The 22157-nt window shown below is 48.6% G+C and overlaps 2 protein-coding genes across 2 annotated transcripts; one reads left to right on the forward strand and one right to left on the reverse strand.

Annotated features, from left to right (window-relative positions):
• Positions 1-1124: 1124 nt before the first annotated feature.
• On the reverse strand, positions 1125-13659 carry PGPEP1 (pyroglutamyl-peptidase I). Its single transcript, XM_074565669.1, has 5 exons — positions 13572-13659; positions 10287-10339; positions 4571-4687; positions 3802-4034; positions 1125-3443 (listed from the first exon to the last, which is right to left on the reverse strand). Exons 1-5 carry the CDS (start codon positions 13603-13605, stop codon positions 3251-3253), a joined length of 630 nt encoding a protein of 209 aa, XP_074421770.1. The 5' UTR covers positions 13606-13659; the 3' UTR covers positions 1125-3250.
• Positions 13660-13809: 150 nt separating this feature from the next.
• LSM4 (LSM4 homolog, U6 small nuclear RNA and mRNA degradation associated) lies at positions 13810-20426 on the forward strand. The gene is made up of 5 exons (XM_074565730.1): positions 13810-14304; positions 14489-14530; positions 14642-14740; positions 17219-17402; positions 19882-20426. Exons 1-5 carry the CDS (start codon positions 14302-14304, stop codon positions 19968-19970), a joined length of 417 nt encoding a protein of 138 aa, XP_074421831.1. The 5' UTR covers positions 13810-14301; the 3' UTR covers positions 19971-20426.
• The last annotated feature ends 1731 nt before the right edge of the window (positions 20427-22157 follow it).

The raw sequence follows: 22157 nt of genomic DNA on the forward strand, positions 1-22157 counted from the left end.
CCCCGTTTTTCTCCGTGAAGCGTATCCCCAGAGACAATTTTGCAGTCACAGGATTCTAAAACTTCACCAGCTTTTACATTTTACAAATTGCAGGCACAGTAATTAACACTAAACCTGAATATCCTACACTTACGCGCTAGCACGGATTTTTTTGTGCGGCTGGCAACAGGTCTCCCAGTCAGTGCAAATTAGCAAATTCTATTTATTGATGATCTGGAAGAGAAAGCAGATAGTAAGCATGACACAAAACATCAGCTTTCTGAAGCTCTGCATCAGTTGGAAGTCGCATTTCCAAAGAAAATATGCACCTATTGGAAAAGCATTATGAATTAATGAATTTAACAAAAAACTTCAAAAAACCCAAAAGTATTTAATTTAGGTCAGATTAAATAAAATTAGTTTAATGCCACTTTTAAAAGTTTCACTATACAAAATTTCTCTACCACCAAGACACCCTTTACAAATACAATCTCTGAGGACTAATTCTCAAAAACCCAAAAAGATTATAAAATAAATTATGTTTTCTAAGAAACCGATCACATGGAAGCTTCACCAAAAAAAAAACAGATTATGAGGAAGCACACAGCTCGAAGTGATGCTCAAAGCAACGTATTTCCAAAAATGAGATTTTTTTTTTTTTTTTTAACACTGACACGTAGAAAGTCAACCACTGCAGTCCTTAGACAAACAGCAGGCACAGAAACTGGCTCAAGATCTTCCCCTTGGACAGCAGAGATCACCCAAGAAAGAACATCCACAGATGTCGGGCAGGATGTAACTCCACAGGCGGAATAAGCCGGCGTGGAAAGCTGTTCTCCCCACGTCTGCCTTCCCTGACGGTGAATTTGGAGCCACATCCAGGGGTGATCTCCAAGGCTGCCCACTCGTACGCTCAAAGGAAGCAGAAATGTTCGAGAGACACGGACAGATAGGGCACATTCCGCTTCTTTATCATCATCTCAGAGACATTTATCATCACCAGAGCCCGACCTGCTCCCCCTGCTCTGCTCAAGGCGAGGGATGGCAGCAGAGAAAGCTTTCCCTCGGCATCCGCGGGCATCGCGGCTCCAACCAGCCCTTCCTACGGCCGCCTCCATCCCACCACCATTTTTTTTTCTTTTGTTATCACCTCGCTAAACTGTTGAACTTCCCCTCCCGTTTCTTTCACATCTACATTACGTGTAAATTAAATAGCCTTACTGAAAATTACTTAAAATAATTGCTGAATTTAGCAGAATATGCGAATTACTCCTCTTTTAAAAGTTTAGCAGCTAAGATACACTGACAAAAACTTCTTACCAGATAAAGGAATCAACCTACAAGATAAGTAGCTCAACTATTTGCGAAAACTTGTCAAACCACAAATATTTAAACAAAATATTAAATATAATAAATTACTAATCAGAAAGCCCGCCTGCCTGCTGACAATCTGACAAGTGCTACGTTGTATTCGAATGCAAAAGAGAATATTTACTTTGAAGGCAAACTCTTTTGATCAGGAAAGCCTGTACAGTGAATACAGCGGTAATTTCCTCAGTAAACCAGAAGTCTATCCAAAAATCTTTGTCCACAGGTCCCCTCAGCAAAGTTATTACAACTGCAGAAGTCCCCGTCCTCGCTCAAGGGTTACACGGAAAAGTGGTATTTCCTTTGCCACCAGACTTCCACTGGCAAACAGCAAGTTAACGGCAGCTCTCACTGAGAGATACTATAGCAGAATCATTCACAATTAGAAAAATTAAAATAATGGTATTCTAAAACATTTCAAAATGTTGTTTTACATATATATATATATATTTGTAAAAGTATTAGAATCAAATCGCAGACCTCTCTATTTAAATGGCCCCTCAATGAGACCTACCGGTCACCAATTACCAATTTTGTGTCCGTTCCCACTGCAACGTCATTTGTCTCCACCTTTCGCTGGAGTCTCGTCATTTGGAAGCAAACCTACAAGCACCACTAGCGCCTACTGCTTTTGAAGTCCTGCTTAGAACCTGCAAGTACACTTCCCCAAATTAATTACTGGGAAAGTTCAGACTAGAAGCAGCACTTTGTACCCTCCCATTGGGAGGGGGACACTAATAAACCGTCCGGAATCCTCATTCTAAGCAAAATTCTTAGTTTTCAAATAATCGCCTCTGGTTTACAGACAGTGGGAAGAGGTTTAAGATTTTAGATTTGATTGGCAGAATGTCTTTGAATCCGCACTCTTGCATATTTATGCCTATAATAAATCAAGGTGGCAACTTAAAGTTAAACATTACTCTTCTAACCTTTAAAAAGAATGGAAATTTATAACTAAGGAAGTTATAAATTACTCAACCTTCACCTTAAAAATAACAGCTAGCACCAAGTCTAGGATAAAGATCTCCTGCGGAGAAAGTGGCCTTTAGCAAAGCTATTTAACCGCTAATGATTTGCTTTATACACATACGAAACAATGTGTTTTGTACAGGAGGTATATGGTTGACTGGAGTGAGGAAGGTGGCATTGAGAGCGTAATAAAAAAGATATTTGGAAATATTTGGCGCAAGTTAGGCTCATACTGCGTACAAAATAAAAAAAAGCGCTATCTCCTGCTCCACAACAAAAGGAACCCAAAACACATCCCTTCTATCTGCAGCTACCAGTTAAACCAGTACATTACAGAGGACCCTACGGATATTTGGACAGTGTGGCGTGAGAAATCAGTGCCTAAAACATTTTTCCATCTCCGCAAAGCCATTTCAAAGACTCCTCGTCTCCAAGCGCTGTTTTACAAGAGACAAACCCACACCATTCCAACTCTTTTCAGTTGTACTTTTACAATACAACCTATAATCTGGGCCAGAGAGGATTAAAACCAAAAGCAAACCTTTCAACTTAAGAACTAGTCATTAGAAGACTGGGTTATCAATTCCCTGCACCTGAACGCCAAGTCCAGATGAGAAACTTTCCATCTGCGCTGTATTAGACCGGTCAGTAGCTGTCACTCAGCTGACAGATAAGCTCAGGATAAAGCACAGCACACACACTTCAGTCACTTCAGAAATGAGTAGTTGCAGGTGTTTTAAAGAAGAGATTTTGAATCCTTTGTTGCCTAGGCTGAAATGCACACATTTGACAAAAAACGTCAATTTCTAGAAGTAGATTTTTTCTTTTTGAAGTCTCCAATTCTGGGCCTGTAGGTTCCAGACCGTTTTTTCCCAGTACTTCAGTAGCAGGGAAAATTTTGGAAGTGCAATACTAGGATAGCTTCTGCCCACTTTCAGTGTTCATGCTGACAAGTGATTTTGTCTTCAGAATGCTCCAAAACATCAAGCATTTCTTCTATTATAGCCTGTAGTGCCCGACCCAGCTGTTCTGCGGTATACGGTTTTCCCAGCGGAGGCACGTGAACAAAAGCCGACCTCCCGCGGCTCTGGTATAAGGAAGTGTAGTAAGTGAAGTCACAGAGGTATCTGAAATACAAGAATAGAGCTTATTTAGCAACAAGTGACAAATACAGCGTGCAAACGGCAGGACAGGATGAACAGTATATTCTTATCATTCAGCATTGCAGCAACATCCTGCAATAGAGAGGGGAAATCAAGCCAGGTATTGTGAGTCTATGCGATTGCTTTAATCAAGTCTAGGACAAAGAAACGTAAAAATTTTTTCCCCCCTAATGATTGGGTGACCACTGAAAAATAGATGGTATCGCCAGCCCCATGAGTAGTGAAAAGCGTATGAAACACACGGGCCTCATGAGTTGTGCACGAAGGCAACACGCATTGTGGTGTGAGTCTATTTTCCCCATCGATCGCTGGCACCCCATACCTGCCGGCATCCTTAGATATAGTGACCGTGACATCCAGCCCCAGTGCCGAGACTCTCTTGCAAACCGTGTCCATGTCAATAATGGAATCGATGCATTCTGGGCCACCTTCTATGCAACACTGAGAGCCCGGGCAGAAACGGCAGTTGTCTAAGCCTTTATAACCTACGTTATGGCCACACTTTTCCAGAGTTACAGTCGTAGCCATACCCGAAACACCTACGTGAACCACCAACTACAAGAGAAAAGAAACAAGTTAGATCAACCGAAACACAAACGGTGGAGAATCAACAGCCCGCTGTTCCCAGTTAAAGACTGACGGAGCTGTTACAGGAGTTCTTGCATGAATATCACCATAACGAGTCATTTTTTCAATGAACTCGTGGGTCCAGTACAGAACTATTCTTCTCGTTTTACCCCCTCCTGGCCTAAATTGTAATTTACTTGGGGTAAAAATGAACGTTGGCACGTTCACAGCCGAACACACTGCTGGAAGAGCCCAGGTGGCACAGACTAACTGTGAGCTGTCTAGACAGCCCTCTGCTGTGGCCTCTTCACACCGACTGCTCACATTAATTGGAGCGCTCTATTCTGAGCTATAAAATTCTACAAATTAACATGTTCTCATGACAAAAGAGGAAAAGAGTTAGCGAGGGACTACCTGTCTGCACATACGTTAAAAATGGGACTTCACATTACGCTCCTTGCTGTAAGCATGACAGATTTCAACCATTTGCCCTGTCTTTTCTCCTCCTCCCTTTACTCACTCACTTGAGGACTGTGCTTTTTCCATAATGCAGGAATGAGTCTTTGCACTGTCTGGTATTCAACTGGGACTTCATAGACGTGCAGATCCACATCATCTCGCAGTCCGAGTTTCTCCAACTCCTAAGAATATAAGGAAATAGACAAAACCAAGATGGTCAGACACAAGCTCAGCAAAGGAGATACTTCTGGAAAGTTTATTGGCAGAGGGAGTCTGCTGTGAGGGACTAACATCAGTTTAGCATTCCGGCTGTATAACCTTGTAAACAGCACTGTAAAAAACCAACATAACAGGGAACAACAAAGGCTTCTCTCCACCTGTGTTAACAGTCTTCACCCACAGGACCGTTTGTTTTGCTCTGATGTGTGTACGACAAAGAAATCAACATTTAACTGACAACAGTTATCAGCAACACCCACACACAAAAGAAAGGTTGGCTACATTATTTATAGAAGCGTATAGTCATATTCACTTCTTGAAAGAACTAGGTATTGTGTAGAAAAAGTAGAAATGAGAGGATTATATTCATCATGTAATTTGTTCTCTCTCAGGACTGCTGGCCTGGAGAGCCACAATCACGTTTGTTTCCAGATAGAGAGCTCTCAGGGTGAGGAGACAACACTACCAGGCTGCGATTCTGTGTCTGTGAGTCTCCACAAATATTAGCAAACACTCCTCATATGAGACCCTGGAGCACCACTGGCACACCCTCCTCAACATACTTGGTTTACTGTTATTTTGGCAGAATCCAGAATACAATACAGCCTGTTTCCAAAATGTAGAACGGGTTTCCACCCCTAGCTTTACCAATACCTAATATATTGTACTTAATTTTGGAATATGAGCTGTTACCATTGACGTGGTTCAACTAATGCAGTAAACTATTTCTCCCTCTATAATGTTAACTAAAGCCATGCCCTGAAAACATCCCAAATATCCAGGCAATAAACTTAGCCAATTTCCTTTAAACCTTTTAAAACAAGTGTCAGTTAAATACCTCTGCCAGAGGGAAGAGAAAGGATCTCTTCCCCCCCCCCAGTATACAAGCACATTGTATCATCCCAACACTGTGAGCTGCCTCTACATACAGCCCATGGTGCTGGACACTTCTCCCTTGCTCTCCATTTCAACACCAGTTTGACCAGTAAGGCTTCATTTCAAGGCTGATTCAGTACTTCAGACTTTACCATTCTAGCCCAGAACAGGACTCCATCAGAAGTGGAAGCTTCCAGAGCCATCAAACCCAAACTTTCAAGAACTCAAGGAAAGGATACACCCGCATGGTCTGAAACCTCTGAAAAAAACCCACACGTTCTTAAGCAAAATCATCAGCTGAGCTCAAATCTAGGAGCCTTGTGCAAGTCTACCCCTGGAGGCACTTTTCCAGCAGCTGAAGCACCTTCAGGTATCGCGTTTAATGAGTCCCAACAGCATCTATCTCAGATCACGTTTCCCTCCAATGAAGACAACATTTTTTGGCGCTCCTGAAAAACTTCACGGCTGCTTTTCAAGACTGATAAGTGACTGTACATGCCATAAAGCTAACGGCCTTAGTCAGAGTCCTGCTATAGCGCGCTCTGCTCTGGAAAGAAGCTACAAGTGCATCCTTCTCTCCGAAGACAGAAGGACTCACGTGCTCTTGCATCTCTATCGCCAGGCCCGTGTTTCAGTTAGAAGAACCAACTCCAGCTTCTCACAAGCTAACACACAGCAGCAGCTTGTCACCTGGTGCTGCTCTTCGCCTCTGAGATATATGTTGGTTGAAAAATGCAATCTTACTCGTGCCAAAAGCTCCAAATGATTACTTTTGCTAACATCAAAGGGGCTGCCTGCACAGCAACAAAATAACCCGCAACTCTCACATCCATAAACCGCTGTAGTTGTTCTCGTGGATCTGAGGTAGAAACAGCAATGTAAGAAGCCATCAAACTATCAAAGGACATCTTAAAATAGTCTTGAATTATTAAATTATCTAAATTATCTCCATTTCAGGTTCAGATTTGGTGATCAGAGCCAAGAGCTGCGCTTTCATGTGATTCTTAGGCTTTATTTTCCTGTGCACAGAGATTAGACTGGCAAACTTCAGGCTAAGGAGTGCAGACTGAGTAAGCTTCACTGAAAATAGCTAATTTTAAATCTTGTATTTCCCTAGGTTAAAAATTCTTCAAATTAAAGACAGTTGAAAGAAGAGGACAAGCTGAGGTTCTTGGACTCCCCCACTACAACCCTACCTCCTCTATATAAATGTGAGCAATATTTTAGTACCTTTTTTTTTCCTGGTAGTTCTCAGCATGACTCATTTCTTTGCTGAGGAAAAAAAAAAACCCTTTCACACTTGTACAGACAGACCACGGAGAGTGTAACAAGATTTAAGATAACTAGAACACACAGCAAAGGCAAGAGTAAGACTTTCATGGACCAGCAGATATGAGCAACAACAATGATAAATCACTTGCTCTGGCTCCGAGGGCAAGCCTGATATTAAAGGCTTGCTGTATTGATTAGTGTCTGGCACACACAGACATTCATTACCAGAGATGGATGCTAAGTGATGTTTCATCACATCTTCTTTACACAAATCTGCCGTCAAAACCTTAGCTGGTTTATGTGGTGCGTTAATAAAGTTAAGTAGTTTACAAATGAGAGTATTCAAACACAAGTCGGTCTCTTCAGGAAGATCTCCAGAGCGTTAATTGGTAGGAATTCATCATCACTTCTCTAAAGAGCGTGAAACAGCTCCTAAAGATGAATTTGATCGTGGAAAGTTTTACCAGCTGCACAGAACGAGCATCTACAGCGAGCAAGAAACCTCGGGCCCTATGAACCACGCCATCTCAGTGACAGCTACCTTCTCCAAACGCAGACGCCTTAAACCTTAGCTTTACAAATCCACAACTTTCTTTTAACCAAACACAGCGTTCGCGCGCTTCCATTCAATAATAAAGATGTACGCTGGCCCCCAGACAACTTATTACCCACAGCCTTGTATACCTGACAAATATAGAAAAACGAACATGTTTGACCGATTCCCTGACCCCTCAACAATGGTCGTCTTTGTGAGCCTTTAATATCCTTATCAGGTCTGTCTAGACACCCTGACAGCAATTGTCCTTAGTAATGTCAAAACGCACTCTGACCTCTCTCCTCCTCCTCCTCCGGCTCAGCCAGAAGCTCTTCGGGAGGTGGGGTGGGGGATGAAGGCAGGAGCCCATGAGCTTCACAGTCCACGGGGCACACCTGTGTCTACACCTAACTCACACCAGGGAGGCCAGAAAATGAACTGAGCAGAAAGCCCGTTTCAGTAACTTCTTCTTGTCAGGAAGGTCCCTCCCAAGCAAAAACTGCAGCGGAAAAAAATTCCTCAAATGACATTTTAAAAAGATGAAAACACGGAACAGTAAATCCACAGTAACACAGAATATTTTTACTCTAAGCTTCGGAAAAGAAAGCAGAAGTTATTCTTCCCTCTGAATTTATAGGAAATCTCTCCCCCATGTGTAAAAGTCTCCAAACGTTTCATCTTCACGTTATTAGATTGCTACTACCACTATTTAAGGTACCCGATATGTTAACTACGTGTAAAAGTCATTTAGCTTTCAAAAACATGCAGCGGTACTAGAAATTCACTGCATTCAGAGGGAAAAGACACATCGTATCCGTCTTCTATATAAGAAGCCAAATAAAACCAAAAAGAGGACTGGAAAGAAAAGCAGAGAATTTTATCCTCGGGGTGCAGGATAATAAAAGATGTAATAAACCAGAACTAGCTTAGCCCTAAAGCTAGGAAGGATTTACAAAGATTGTTTAATTGATTTTTCTTCTATTAAAATGCAGATCACACCGTCTGGGATTCAGAAACTCAGACACGCCTTTGTGTCCACTCAGCTCCATGAAGTCCCCTGTCTGAAACTTGCACAATGCCCAACTCGCATGTGCTCAAAGACATGCTGTTCCTTTTTGTCTGGGCCTCTCAGGGCTGAGACAGGGTAAGGAAAGGCAAATCCTCCCCGCTGCCCCAAAGTTTATGTTTTTAGTTAGAAGGCAGCGCCAGCTATTAAACAGGACTGGGAGGAAGATGGGCTCCAACGCAGCAGATCGCACACCACCAACTCTACTTTTATGCTCTCAAAACACCCCCCAAGCCCATAAAATGAACTTAAAATGCAAGTGATTACTTCATCTATCAGCCACACAGCTGAGCGGCCATCAGTGCCTCGAGCTGCCGGGCTGAAGGAACAACACACCATTTCTCTTTATAGGAATTATACACTAGGTTTGTTTTTGTAAGCAGCATCAGAACACCCACCGCTCTTCCTGTCCCAGAAGCACAATACACTTTTGTCTATCTTCTCTAGAATAAAAGTAGCTTGTTTACAATAACTGACATTACACAAGAACAAACCAAATCAATTAGCCCCACTAGGAAATTTCAGTAACGTGCAATTATTTTTTTTCCACATACACAGCTCGCATTTTCCCCCAAACTTAAACTGAGCAAACCTTAACTCAAATAAATTCATTTCCAAAAGGGTCTTGTAGGCAAAGGTTTCGTCTTCTCATACCAGCCAACACATTAGACATCTGGACATTAGTAGACTGTAATTGATTAGAGTTTGTGATTTAATTTAAAAGCATTCTAAAGAAGATATTAATCTCAGAGCTCTGAAGGGAAGAGAGATGTGTTGGGGAGAAAAATAGATTTAATTCCCTGGGCAACTGTACTAAAAGGTACCCTTGAATTCCCAGTAGCTTTGTCATAAACCACATCCAGAAGTGACAAATAAGGAAGAAGTGGGATAATGTGGCAGCACTGTCCCTAGCTAATGCTTTTACAGCAAGCAGCCTTAATTCCTTAGTTCAGCTGGACATCTAGCAAGAGTTTGATTTCTTCTTCTTGCCTCATTTGTGAATATATCAGTGCGTTACACAGACGAACACGTTCATGCAAATATGCAGGTACAAGTGGCATAAACTTGATTTGTTTGAGGGTGCAGGATCTGCTCGAGTAACGATCCTCCGCAAGCACTCCTGTCTCCAGCAAGGTCCAACTCCGCCAGCCAAGCACCACTCGCTGCGGCTTCTCAGCAGAGGGGAGGCTGGCGCCGGAGCAACGAACACAGCCTGATCCCCCCACGGCTCCTGATCCACCCGCCACAGCCCCACCAGTGAAAACAGGCAGCCGCAGAAGGAATTGAGGGAAAAAAGCAGCATCTGCTTTGCTTTGGAGTCACAAGCCTGACATTCAGACCCATGTTGGACACCTCTACAGTACTCCACAAAACTACCAGGTGGAAGTCTCATTACAGAGGAGACTCAGCTTAAAGGTTAACCAACTCGCCCAGATTCAAGCTAGAGCTGAGAGAAAACATTAAAATTCTTCTGGGTTTGTTTGTTTATTTATTTTGAATTCTCTGCGGCAGAGGAAGATTCCAGGCTCCCTGCCCCATTTAACATCTTTCAAACCTAGGGAGTTAGCCGATGAATTCCTTACTTGCCTCAGCTACATTAACTCAATCTCATTAATTTCTACTAGCTAAGGGATTGTTTTCTGAGAAGTGAATAAAACATTATCCAGCTGACCATCTGGATATCTGGAGCAAGCTGGTCTCAGTTAATAAACTGGGAACAAGTTACAAAAGAGCTGCAAACTAAAATTTGTACGGATACATTATCAGCACAACGTTCTGTTTTAACTTGTTAAGAACGAAGTTATAATGTTACCTGAACTGCAATCCAACTGGCGTTAACAGCGTGCTCTCCGAACGGACCAAACCCTGGAAGAGGAGGAAAAATCCACAGTGATGAAGTCATCCTTACAGGTTTGACTAAACTTAAAGTTGCAAAGCGGTCTGCACTTTTCTGGTTTATATATCCTGAAAGAAAACCCACTTCTAATGCCCAATCCTTATTTACTTTACATCCAAGTATTAAATAAGAGACCTTCACAGAAATGTTTGAACTATGCACCTTTTACCGTGAAGGAAAACAATAACTTGCCTCAAGAAAAACTCTTTTTTCCCCAACGGACACTGGGGAAACGTATTTTTTTTCCTTCCTGACCAGGTTAGAAAAACTTGTTATTAACAGATAAGTTGACCAATGTCATGATTGGATTTTCTATTCCTGATGTTTTAGCCCACAGCAAATGCTTCCACAAAGGAGGGCAAGCCTGTCTCAAATATTTCATCTCTTTTCAGGTCTTCACCAAGATCTCTGTTAGCATTAGTTAGACCTTACCAGGAAATAAACAAAATGCTGCTGACAACCCACCTACAGCAAGCAGCTAAGGTTATGATAGCATTATCAAAAATACTTACTCACCACGTCTAAATTTCCTAATGAATAACTTAGAGTTAACTAGTAATCCATGACATCTTTTCCTGAGCAAGCACACAAAGGTTGGGCAATTTATCTGGGTGCAACGTCAATATGCTTTAATTTAAAATGTCAGGGTTACCTTATGAGCCTAATGCAATTAGGAGACATAAATTTTCTCTAACTCTTGAAAGGATTTGAGAGCGACTACAAATATTATATGACACGTTAATGGAAACGTTCTGTTTGCTATCAACAGTAAGTCCAAGGTTATACTGCACACGACGACGTGAGGAATTTGCACAGTGCAGGTGGACTCATCCACACTGATGGATCTCTCACAATCTACCCAATGTCGATATCTTCCCATAATAAATCTCTAGAAGTTTTCCACAAAATCAAAATGTAGATGTGTTTTCCTGGGAGCAAACCTCCAGTGCTACTAAGACAATCTACAACGGCAGCACGGACCAATAAGTCGAATAATCCAAAGCATTTTTGGTTGTTTCTGCAAGTCAGGGATGTCCTACAAGACTCTCTGGAAACAATCGTGACCTGCTAGGTGTCATTCCTAAAGAAACCGTAATAGTCTTACAAAAGAAAGAAAGTACATCTATTTCTTTTTAACAATTCAGACACCGGAAGACTGAAATTCTACAGGTGCCCACACACGTAACCCTCTCACTCTGAAGCCAAAAGCAAAGTGGCACAAATACAACTGTGGGCTATTTCTCCTCTGACTCATCTCCTGTGTATATCCCTCATGTTATCTCTTTCGCAGAAGATAAGCAACTTTGTCGGTAGCATCAAACTCCACCGAGCATGCCCAGGAGTTCCTCTGCATCCACAATAGGGCTCTCCAAGGCTCATTAGCAGTAAACCAGCTGCAGAGATCTTTATGGGATTATCTCCTTACACAGTTCTAAAAAAGAAGTTGGACACAAATAATACTTATCCCCAGCGAGCACATGCTTGTAACTGAACGGGAACATCACGCCACTGCTAGTTTTAAAAAGGAATTTAGCGTGATGTTGACGACAGGCTATCAAATATGGGTAGACCTGACAAGATAACCACTGCATTTGAGAAACAAACTTCCCTGAAAACAGGGGAAAAAAAGAGAGGAAAAGTATTGCAAGCAGCAGAGTATCTACTGAGGCAAGTTTTCTGTTTAGTCACTGCCAAGTGCGGCCACTCAGCAATAGATACGGGTTTCGGAAAGCCAGAATTTGCCACCTGCTTCCTCGCTCTCTGCGACTGTTCTCTGCAAAGACACTTGCCTCCAATTAAAACCGCTCCAGCGCATCGACGACAACGAACCCCTCGCCCCCGCACTCGCTATTCAAACGGCCTCAACTTCAGCTGCTGGGGGGAGACCTGAATAGTTTCACCAAGTTCCCCATTTGTCACAGAACTGCCTTCCCCACAAATCAAGCCGGCCGGCCTTTGTACCCCGGGGAAAGGAGCCTGACAAGCTCTCGCCTGCGATGCCGGGGCCTCTCATTCCCTCGCTTATTCTTCCCTGAGGCGCTTCTGCCGTGCTGCGTGGGTTATTTGATAACAGCTTCAACACCTTGATGGCTCGGGATGGGGTGGTCAGCGAGTAAATGTCTCCCCCTCCATGCTCTGAGTGCTTTTTCCACTCCTTGGGAGATTCAGTCCCCTTCTTTCCCCAACCAGCAAACCCCTGGGGAGGATCAGGAATGGAAGAAGGGCTTCCCAAAGCCCCCCTGCCTGGCCACGGGTTAGGAAAGCCGCTGCAAAGCCCCTCACCAAACAACGTATCCCCCCAGCTCCTGACACTCCTCATCACAACAGCCCCCCCACCCTCTTCCCCAAAGCCCCCCAGTCCCTACCCTCCATAGCCACGGCTCCCGCTTATCACCCCACACAGGGAACAGGTCCCCCAGGGTACAGCTCCCTCATCCATCCCCTCCTCAGTCGCCCCCTGACGGGACAGCGTCCCCCCCTCCAGCTCCTGGCCGTCTCCCCTGTCACTCCCCTCGGGGAAGGGGTCCCTGGCACAGACACCCCCTCAGCAAGCTGCTGCCACCCCCCGCCTCGCCTCAGGGAAGGGGTCTCACATCTAACCTCCCCCCCCCTCAGGGAAGGGGTCCCTGGCACAGACACCCCCCCTTACCAAGCTCCTGCCCTCCCTCCACTCACCTCAGGAAAGGCGTCCCCCACCCACCCCCCTCCTTCCAGCTCCTGGCCGCTACCCCCACCACACTCACCTCAGGGAAGGGGTCCCTGGGACAGCACAACTCCCCCCCTCAGCTCCTGGCCACCCCCCCCTCCTCACTTCAGGGAAAGGGTCCCCCATCTACGCCCCGTCCTCCAACTCCTGGACATTCCCCCCACACGCTCACCTCAGGTAAGGCGTCCCCTATCTACACCCCCCTCGTCCCTGGTCATCCCGCCCCCCCAAGTCACCTCAGGGATGGGGTCCCCGGGACAGCACAAACCCCGACTCAGCTCCCGGCCACCCTCACCACAGGGAAAGGGTCCCCCACCTACATCCCCCCCAGCTCCTTGTCACCCCCCCTCACTCACCTCAGGGAAGAGGTTCCCACATCTACCCCACACACACACACACACACTGCCCGCATTCTCCCCCTTACCGCCCCCCGGCAGGACAGCCACCCCCTCAGTATCCCCCCGGGACAGCCACCTCCCCCCGCCGCCCCGTACCCGTCACCACCACCGCCCGCCGCGGCTTCTCCATCGCGGCTCCGTCCCGTCCCGCTGCCGCCGCCCCGCACTGAGCGCGCGGCCCCGCCCCGCCACCGAGTGCGCTCCGCCCCGCCGCCTAGAGCGGCCCCCGACACCACCGAGCGCGCTCCGCCCCGCCGCCTAGAGCGGCCCCCGCGCGGCCATAAAGCGCACTCCGCCCAGCCGCACAGAGCGGCATGCACCCGCCGCTTCCGTCGCCGGAGCGGAAGTCGCTCGGCGGGAGGGGCCGGGCGGCGGGCCGCCTCGGGGCGACCTAGGAGGGGAAGGGCCCGGAGCTGCGTCGCCGTTGAGCGGCGCCCACCGGGCCCGGGGGAGTCTGTAGGAGGCCCCGGTGGAAGTTGGTTAAACCGTTACAAAAGGCTCAGCCTGATCCACTCTTCCCCCCGGGGAGGCTGCGGGGCAGGGGGAGGTCTGGGAAGGGAACGAACCGGGGCCTGGATCCGCGGGTACCGGGAGGGGGCGCGGGGCACTGTGGGTGCGCCACCGCTTCCCGCCCCGCTCTTCAATTTGCGGCACTGTCGTAAAGGCGCGGACCGGGCGCCGCCGCGCCGCTTTACGGCCGAGGCCGGATTCCGCGCTCTGATTGGCCCCGCCGGGGCCGCGCCGCCCTCTGATTGGCCCCGCGCGGGACCGGGGGCGGTTTGAGCAGCAGCGCCCGGCGCGGCGGCGGCTCCGCGGCTCCAGCACGATGGTGAGTGGCGGCGGGGCCGGCCCGGGGTGGGGGTGGAGCCGCGGGGAGGGTCTGGCTTCCCTCTCCCCGCTGCCTGGGGCGGCGGGGACGGCGTCCCGCTCGGTGTCGCCATCGGTGTCCCGGTCCCGGTTCCTGCCTGCTTCCCGGCGGTGCCTGAGGCCTCTCTCCTCTCTTCCTCTTACAGCTGCCCCTGTCCCTGCTGAAGACGGCGCAGAACCACCCCATGGTGAGTACCGGTAGCGCGGCCCAGCCCCGGTCCCGCAGATCGCCCCGGCCTCAGGCTCACCGGGGCAGGTACCGGGGTGGGCCGGCGCCCCGTGACTCCCGTCTTTTGCAGCTGGTGGAGCTGAAGAACGGGGAGACGTACAACGGGCACCTGGTGAGCTGCGACAACTGGATGAACATCAACCTGCGGGAGGTCATCTGCACATCCCGGGTAAGGTCGGACCCCCCCGCCCTGGGCAGCCGGTCGGGGTCACCCGCCCTCCATGTCCCCCGGGAGCCCTCGGGGAGCGTCCCTGAGGGTGCCTGGCCAGCTCTGCTATAGCTCAGAGGCCATCACTCCTGTGGAAGTGTGACTTCTGCCTGAAATGCAGATTTTATACAGTTATTAACAATATCCATGATGAAGGAATGCACTCAGGCAGGGTGGCTTTCTGCACTGCACAGAAACACCGTGAGCATTCCCCCCATGAGAGGGTTCTCAGTGTGGGGCTGGGGGCTGCAGGACGGGGTGCAATAGCTCGCGATGCTGAGCTGTGTTTCCCAAGAACAGAGCTTTCATCTCTCGCGTGCTCTCCGAGAAGCGAGGTCTGCTTCAAACGCTGCAAAAACTTCTATTAACTGGCTCGTCTCTCACCCTCTAACTCTCCACATCAAAACGGAGGAGCCTGTTGTTTACCTGCGACGGGGCTCTGCGCCGTCTGGTACTTTTGCCCGTGGCCAAAGTCGCTCCAGAAGATTGTGATCTGTGTTTTGGGCTTTGACCTCAGTCAGAAGCGTCTGGTCTTGTCCCTACCAGCTGTGCGCTGTGGGAAGCATCGGCTGGATGGATGTCGGCTGTTGCTGCTCTTTTCCTGCCCCGGAACATCAGAGCTCCATGGGAGACACTGGCAAAAATCCTTGTTCTTCCAAAAAATCTCTCTGCAAACCCCCAGTACCTGTTGTCCCTGCAGCAGGAAAGTTTTGAGCGATATGCTGGTGCACGGAAGCAGGGGTGCATGTCGATATGACAGTAAACGTCTTGCGGGTGGTTTGAGAAGGGCCTTTGGGGCAGAGCAGTGGGGTTAGAAATTTGTGGACACACCTTGGCTTCTGGTGGGACAAACAGGAGGGAACCACTGTTGAAGTTAGAGGTAACAGGCAGCAAAGCCTATCCATGGCTGAAGCATGGGTGATAATGTCCTTCTCCTTGGGAAGTCCCTTCCGATGGCTCGGTGCTCTGCTGTGGAAGAGCAGTAGCTCAGGTTTTATTCCCTCTGGGTGATCTCAGGGATCCCGTCACACGGCAAAGCAGCCGGGCTCATCGGCTGCGCCTCTGCCTGCCTTTAAAACACCAAACCCTGGGTGAAAGCGGAGCTGGAGCCGCTGCCGGGGTTGTACTGGTGGCACTGGGGGGGACTGGCCGCTAGATGGCACGGAGCGGCGGCGGACGGGCAGCCCCGGCCCCGGGGGCGGTTGTTTACTCCGGGGAGGCCGGAACGAGGAAGCGAGGGAGCCTGGCTCCATCCCTTCCTGCATCCCGAGCCAAGGAGCAGCCAGGCAGATCCAAGGCAGGGTGGGGTTTGCTGGGTGTCTTTTGGAAGAGGGCTGTTTCTCTCTGTCTTGTCTTGTGTGCGAAGGACTTGCCCGTACAGGCAGAGTTGCCCCAAATAACTCCTGGGGCAGCGGGGGGAAACGACTATTTTATCCCAAGAGAGGAGGAATGAGGCATTCTTGTTTAATCTACTCTTCTGGGACATGACAGGCGCCTCGTCCACATGCTGCCACTTGAGAATGGCTGGGCTCGAGCGATCCCATCCACAGCCAAACCCTGACAGAGACGCTGCCGGGCCGGGGCTGCGGTGGTGGAGCCGGGCGAGGCGGGTCCCCATCCCTCCTCCCAGTTACATCATGGCCAGCCGAGTTGTTGTTCAGCTCCGACGCTCGGTTCCTATTCCCACAGCTGCCCTCCCTACGCAGAAGCTGAAGCCCTGATAGATTGTATCCTAGGAAAGCCCTGAAACGTGTTAAACAACTAAGAAACAACATAGAGAGGCAGCTGCTCCGTAACCGGGCACCTGAAGACTTTCTTTGTGTGTGTGTATATATATATATATATATAATTTGTGAGCTCGTTATTTTCTGCAGCTGCAGTTAGCGTGCTCTGGTGGCACACACCCCGCAGCCAGCTGGCTCCGGACCTGCCTCGCTGCTCCATCCACACCCCAGAGGAGCGAAGGAGTGAGGTGACTCCCAGCTGAGCTGCTGGAGAAGGAACCCGGCCGCACGCACGCCTGTGCTGCAGCTGCCTTCTTCTTGCCCCAGTTGCTTGTTCGTGGCCGTTGTAACTTACCACGTTTGCCTCTCTAGTCCCGCTTTCAATTCCCCTCTTATACGAGAAGGGAAGGTGCTTTTTTCCTCAGCCTCTTCTTCTTTCATTTTCTGCGGGTGTTAGAGGCAGTTGTGGAACAAATTGAAACTACAGTTGCTGGTGGCTGAGTGCCCTTCCCCCCCTCCCAGGTTGTAGGGTTACGTGTTTTGGAGGAAAAAAAAAAACCCACCTTTTTTTTTGCAGCTAGTTACAGATAATGCTTTCAGAAAAGATTGGTGGAGCTGTCACACCCTCCAGAAGCGATGGAAATAGTCAAATGCCCCAAAAGTGATACAAAAGCACCTGGGTTTGTTCGCAGCCTAACGCGTTGCTCCCCAATAGGATGGAGACAAGTTCTGGAGAATGCCGGAGTGCTACATTCGTGGCAGCACGATTAAATACCTGCGTATCCCCGATGAAATAATTGACATGGTGAAAGAAGAGGTGGTGTCCAAGGGCAGAGGCCGTGGCGGGATGCAACAGCAGAAGCAACAGAAGGGCCGCGGTGTTGGCGGTGCTGGACGAGGTAATGATCCTCTTTGTTTTTCAGGTTGGAGAGGGGTGAGCGGGATCCCTGCCTTTAAATTTCACCTCTTGTGCAAGGAACGGCTCTCGCTTCTCGGCTTTAAACGCGGGACTGTTTGTCTGGGAAAAGCTGGAGCCGCTCCTGTGCGAGATCTCGCTGAGTGATTGTGTTGCCTTGCTCGTACGGCAGCCTCTGCCAAAGAATAGGAAGGATTCGTGCCAGGGATGTGCCTCCCTCGTTACTGGGGTTGGGCAGGAGCTTAAGAGAGTCTGAACTTGACTGTTTCTACCCCTCCTGGCTGGCTGGGGAGCGTGGCCCTGCAGAACTGGTGTCTGTTAGCTTAGCGAGTCTGGGAGGGAAACAAATGGCTATTCTGTTTGAAAATAGACTGGGCTCTGACCATGGCAGTGACAGAAAAACATCATCTTTTCTCCCATTATAATGGGGCTTTTGATCTCCTCACTTGTTGGTTTATTTATTTAAAAAAAAAAAAAATCTGAGGGTTTGTGTTCCTCCTGCTCGACGTGAATAATTCATGGTTGTGATAAAAGGGCAGGTTGCCACTTAGGTAGAAATAGGTCACCAAAACAACTCTTCCTTCCCTGTCCCACTTCACAGGGTTAGGTGATCTTGGAGCACTTCAGCTTGAGGATACATTTGCTCTTTTCTCCCCAAACTGTCCAGCTGGAAGCGCAAGAGCCATTTCTCTCCTTCCCTGCTCGTCCCTCCTGCCATGTCTTTGTGATTCGCTTTGTGGTCACCTCTCTCGGCCCCGGGGTTTCTCTTAGCACAGCCTTAGCCCGCAGTAGGAGCTTAAAATCCTGAGTGCGCTCACTTGCTACGACAAAATTGGATTTGGCCCGGGAAATCTTAGCTTTTAAAAGGAGCCCTGGGGACTGAGACGCCGAGGGGTGATGTCTCTCTGCGGAGCAGCCTTAAGGACCTGCCTGCGTTTTGACTATGCAAGGAATCCTGGTAGGACGGCTGGGACCTACCCGGGGCCATCACGCCATGCTGGGACGCGCGACGTGCGGCGTCTCTGACTCCCAGAGACTTCTGGAGGAAAAAAACCCCGCGATTTCTGCTACCTCCGGGAAGCTCCGAGCGTGCAAAAGTGACCTTTACAAATCTGAAGGCGCCTTTATTTTCCCTCCTTTCCTTTTCAGTGTCCAGAGCACTTGGCATAACAGCTTTTTTGGATATGGTTGTTTGGACAAACATTTTAGCTGAAATATTTTCTCTGCTGTGGAAATATCCACCTTGTGGAGAGCAGAGCTGAGCTCTGTTTGAGGTGGAGTCCCCCGCTGTTTTGATGTGCAGCTTAAATTCGCTGATGGAATATTTTAAAGGGAAGCTTCGGCATTTGCTAATTAGCTAAAAGGTTTGGCTCTCATTACTGAGACGTGAAGGGAGGAGGAGAAAAAAAAAAAAGCAGGACAATTTTGTTGAGAGGCCAGCAGGCAGAAGTAAAGCTATAATTGTGCACACAGTTGAAAAGATTATTGTTTCTGACACTGGTAATCCTTCGTCTTCTACTTCTCGGCTTGCCAGATCCAGCAGTACGGCAGGCTCTGCTCAGCTTCGCTGGGAGCAGCCGGAGCCCGGCGAGCATCCCAAGGACCGCAGGGTTAGGAGCAATTTATTGTTTCGCCTCTGGTTTAGGCACGTCTCCTCGATGACGCAACCAGAGCAGAGGGCTCCGGAGAAGCTTTTCTGCTTGATCCCCGGGCTGGGTCTCCTTTGGTTCCGCCTTTTGTGCAGGGTAGATCCGCAGCCCCTTCATTGTTCGCACACCAAGATAAAAATTACTGCCTGGAGTTGCTTTCTGTTTGCCGGGGGGGGAATCGGAGCGAGGGGAGGGCTCAGCAGCTCCCGCGACAGAGACAGTCGCGGCTCTCGGGTACGAGGATGCTCGTCTGTCTGCGGCGGGTCTCCCCGCAGCCTCTGGCTCCTGCTGCCCCCCTGGCAGCGTGTGGTACCCAGTGCCCTCCCTGGAGCTGCGGATCGCTCTGTCCAGCAGCCAGGCGGTGACAGAGGGATGTATTTTATTCCGTTTTGTAGCCAAATGGTCTTCAAACCGAGTCACCCTCTTCGTTGCTTTAGGTTTGCCCTTTCAGCATTCGGGGACACGGTGCAACCTGCTCGTCCCGCTGGATTTAAAACGTGGTGTCGCGTCCTTGGTTCCATTTTTTCAGAAGTTGTTAACTTCAGTTGATGTTGATAGGGCAGAGGGAACATTAACACCGCCGGGAGGTATCGCTGACCTTGCCGGTGAGGGGGGAAAAGTTTATGCACTCTGAATACCGCGTCTGGAACTGGCGAGGGAGAAATCTAAAAGTCCCGTTTCTGCTTCAAAGACTAGAAAAATAGGGGTGTGTTTGGGTCGAACGTAAATAACTGTAAAGCTCTGAGTGGCTGGGAGACGTTCCTGCCGTACGCTGATGCTGTTGTATCCCTGCTCTTTCTTTCTGCCCCGTAGGTGTGTTTGGTGGCCGTGGCCGAGGAATCCCAGGCAGCGGAAGAGGCCAGCAGGAAAAAAAGCCGGGCAGACAATCAGCAAAGCAGTGAGCGGCTGCCTGCAGCCCGGCCGGGGACAGTGCTGCGGCGCCGGCCGGTTTTTATCGCCTCAGGATTGCCATGTGTTCAAAAGCGTTACCTTTCTACTCTCCCGTCACTCGATCCGTGCCCGAATCACGTAGTTTGGAAGCCCCTCGCAATTTAATCTGGTAAAGTGGAGTTTATTTGCTCCTTGTAGTCGGCAAGTCATTGGAAATATTTAAAATAATCATTCGTGGTTAAGGACCTAAGTTCTGCCTTCTCCTGAGAGTGAAAGCGCTATTTAATTTTTCAGGATCACCAGGTTTAATTTAAAAGATTATCCTGTACAGTGGCATAAGAACGAAGGCAAACACTTTCTGGATGATTTTTTTTTTTTATACTTGAAACTTGGGAAACTTATCGCATTTGTAACAGATGCGAGTGTCTTGGTTTAAAAACACTGAACTTGAGGATATTGTATCTTTACGTGAGTAGTCTTAAGAGTTTGGGTTTTTTAAAAAAAAAAAAAAACAACAAACTTTTAAGCTATTGCTTATCTTCCAGTTCTGCCTCTCTCCTGTGGCTTGAGGGAGAGCTCGGGATGAACATCGGCCTTCGAGGCTTGTTTCCAAGAGAGTTTTGTGATAAATGAGGGTTTCCCAATTAGCGTATTACTAATTTGACTTCAGATTAGAAGCTTCCTTTCAAGGCAAGGGTTTTCTATGTTTTCTTACGGAAGGCTGGTGTGCCCCTTACTCTTTACGTTGTTTTGGCTTTTTTTTTTTTTCCCCCTGAAAAGCAACCGAGCTGTTGAGCTGCAGTGATTTATTTTCCCCTCCACTTTAAAAACTCCCTCCCTTGCGCTTGTGACACAAATTCCTGAACTCGGACAGTAGTTCTCAAGCTTCTTTCTTCTTCACTATACCTACTTGTCATTTCCTTGTCTCGTCACCGATTACCTTTCCCTGGGGACACAGAGCGGCGCGTGAGCGTGTCCCTCCCGTGGGTTAAGGAAGCTCCTGGGAATTTCCAGCTCGGGTTGCTCCAGTCTTCCCTCCCCTGGGCTGCAGGCTCCCACGAGCAAAATGCACCCACAAGATATCCCGGCTGATCCGAATGGAGTGTCTGCATGGGGGCACCGGGGGAAGAACGAGGCTCTGGCCGTCCCTCAGCCCCCTGGATGGATGAAATAGATTAATTTTAGGGGAAAAGCTGATACTGCGATTTGTTCTCAACAGGTTTTTTTTGGTTTTGTTTTGGGTTTTGTTTTTTTTTTATTTTGTTTTTTTACAAGTGATTCCCGTATTGAAGCCTACTCTCTGCCATCACCACTGTAGTGAAAAATGAGGAAAGAACATGCTTTTATATATAATTATTTTTTTAATGTTTATAGAACTCGTGCGCAGTGGTGAGTAGGAATAAATCGCCAACCTGTACGAAACACCTCCCTCTCTCTGTCTGCGACGGCGCTGAGCCCTGCCTGCCCCCGCCGCGGCCGGCTTCGCATGAACCCTGGGATAAGTAACAAATCCCCGAGCAGATGGGTCAGACCTGTGGTTTCTAACAGCGGCCACGTGTTCTCCGTGACCGCCTTTCCTCGGCGAGGCATTAACCGGGAGCACCAGCACTCGATCCCCATCCCCGGCTTCTGCCGAAGAGCCAACTCCAGGCGATGGGAACGGGGCATGCGTGTCCTCCCTGCTGGGAGCTTGGGCTCGATGTAAACGCCCGCGTGGCATTTTAACGAAGCCCAGGCTGAGCCCTGTGTCAGACTTTCCCGTCCCAACCCGCTCCCTCCCTTGCGGGTCCCTCCAGCCGCACAAACTCCCCGTGTCACAGCTGTGCTGGTGGAAAGGGGAACGACAGCGGCGCTGTCTGGATTGAAGGTCTGTTCTGGCCCGATAAATCTTCACCGCAATAATGGGACCTTTGGCTTCGGCTCAGGGTAGAGTCCTCCAAGTACGCCTTATCTCCTGGCGGAGCTCTGGGGTCAGGCGTTGGAGCTCGTTAAGTTCTGCTTTCATTTAATTACAACCACAGGCTTTATCAGCCTTCCCTGATTGCCTCCCCCCTTCCTTTTTCCACCTCTGTAGGAATATTTTTGTCCCCAGCTTGGCCATTATTGGCCAATTGGACACAGGCGGCAGCAGGTTGGGTGGAAGATGGCTCTGAGTGAGAGCCACGTCAAGCCTGGGGTGTGTGACTTTGGACCTTTCT

Source organism: Larus michahellis, chromosome 23 (genome assembly GCF_964199755.1).
Source record: "Larus michahellis chromosome 23, bLarMic1.1, whole genome shotgun sequence".
NCBI lineage: Eukaryota > Metazoa > Chordata > Aves > Charadriiformes > Laridae > Larus > Larus michahellis.

Coding starts and splice junctions, on each gene's coding strand:
- PGPEP1 (XM_074565669.1), bottom strand. CDS start 13,605: ATGGAGAAGCCGCGGCGGGCGGTGGTGGTGACGG. Junction 4,035..4,570: donor GGAAAAAGCACAGTCCTCAA/GTGAGTGAGTAA, acceptor TTTCTCTTGTAG/TTGGTGGTTCACGTAGGTGT. Junction 3,444..3,801: donor ATATCTAAGGATGCCGGCAG/GTATGGGGTGCC, acceptor CTTGTATTTCAG/ATACCTCTGTGACTTCACTT.
- LSM4 (XM_074565730.1), top strand. Junction 14,741..17,218: donor AGGTCATCTGCACATCCCGG/GTAAGGTCGGAC, acceptor GCTCCCCAATAG/GATGGAGACAAGTTCTGGAG. Junction 17,403..19,881: donor TGTTGGCGGTGCTGGACGAG/GTAATGATCCTC, acceptor TCTGCCCCGTAG/GTGTGTTTGGTGGCCGTGGC.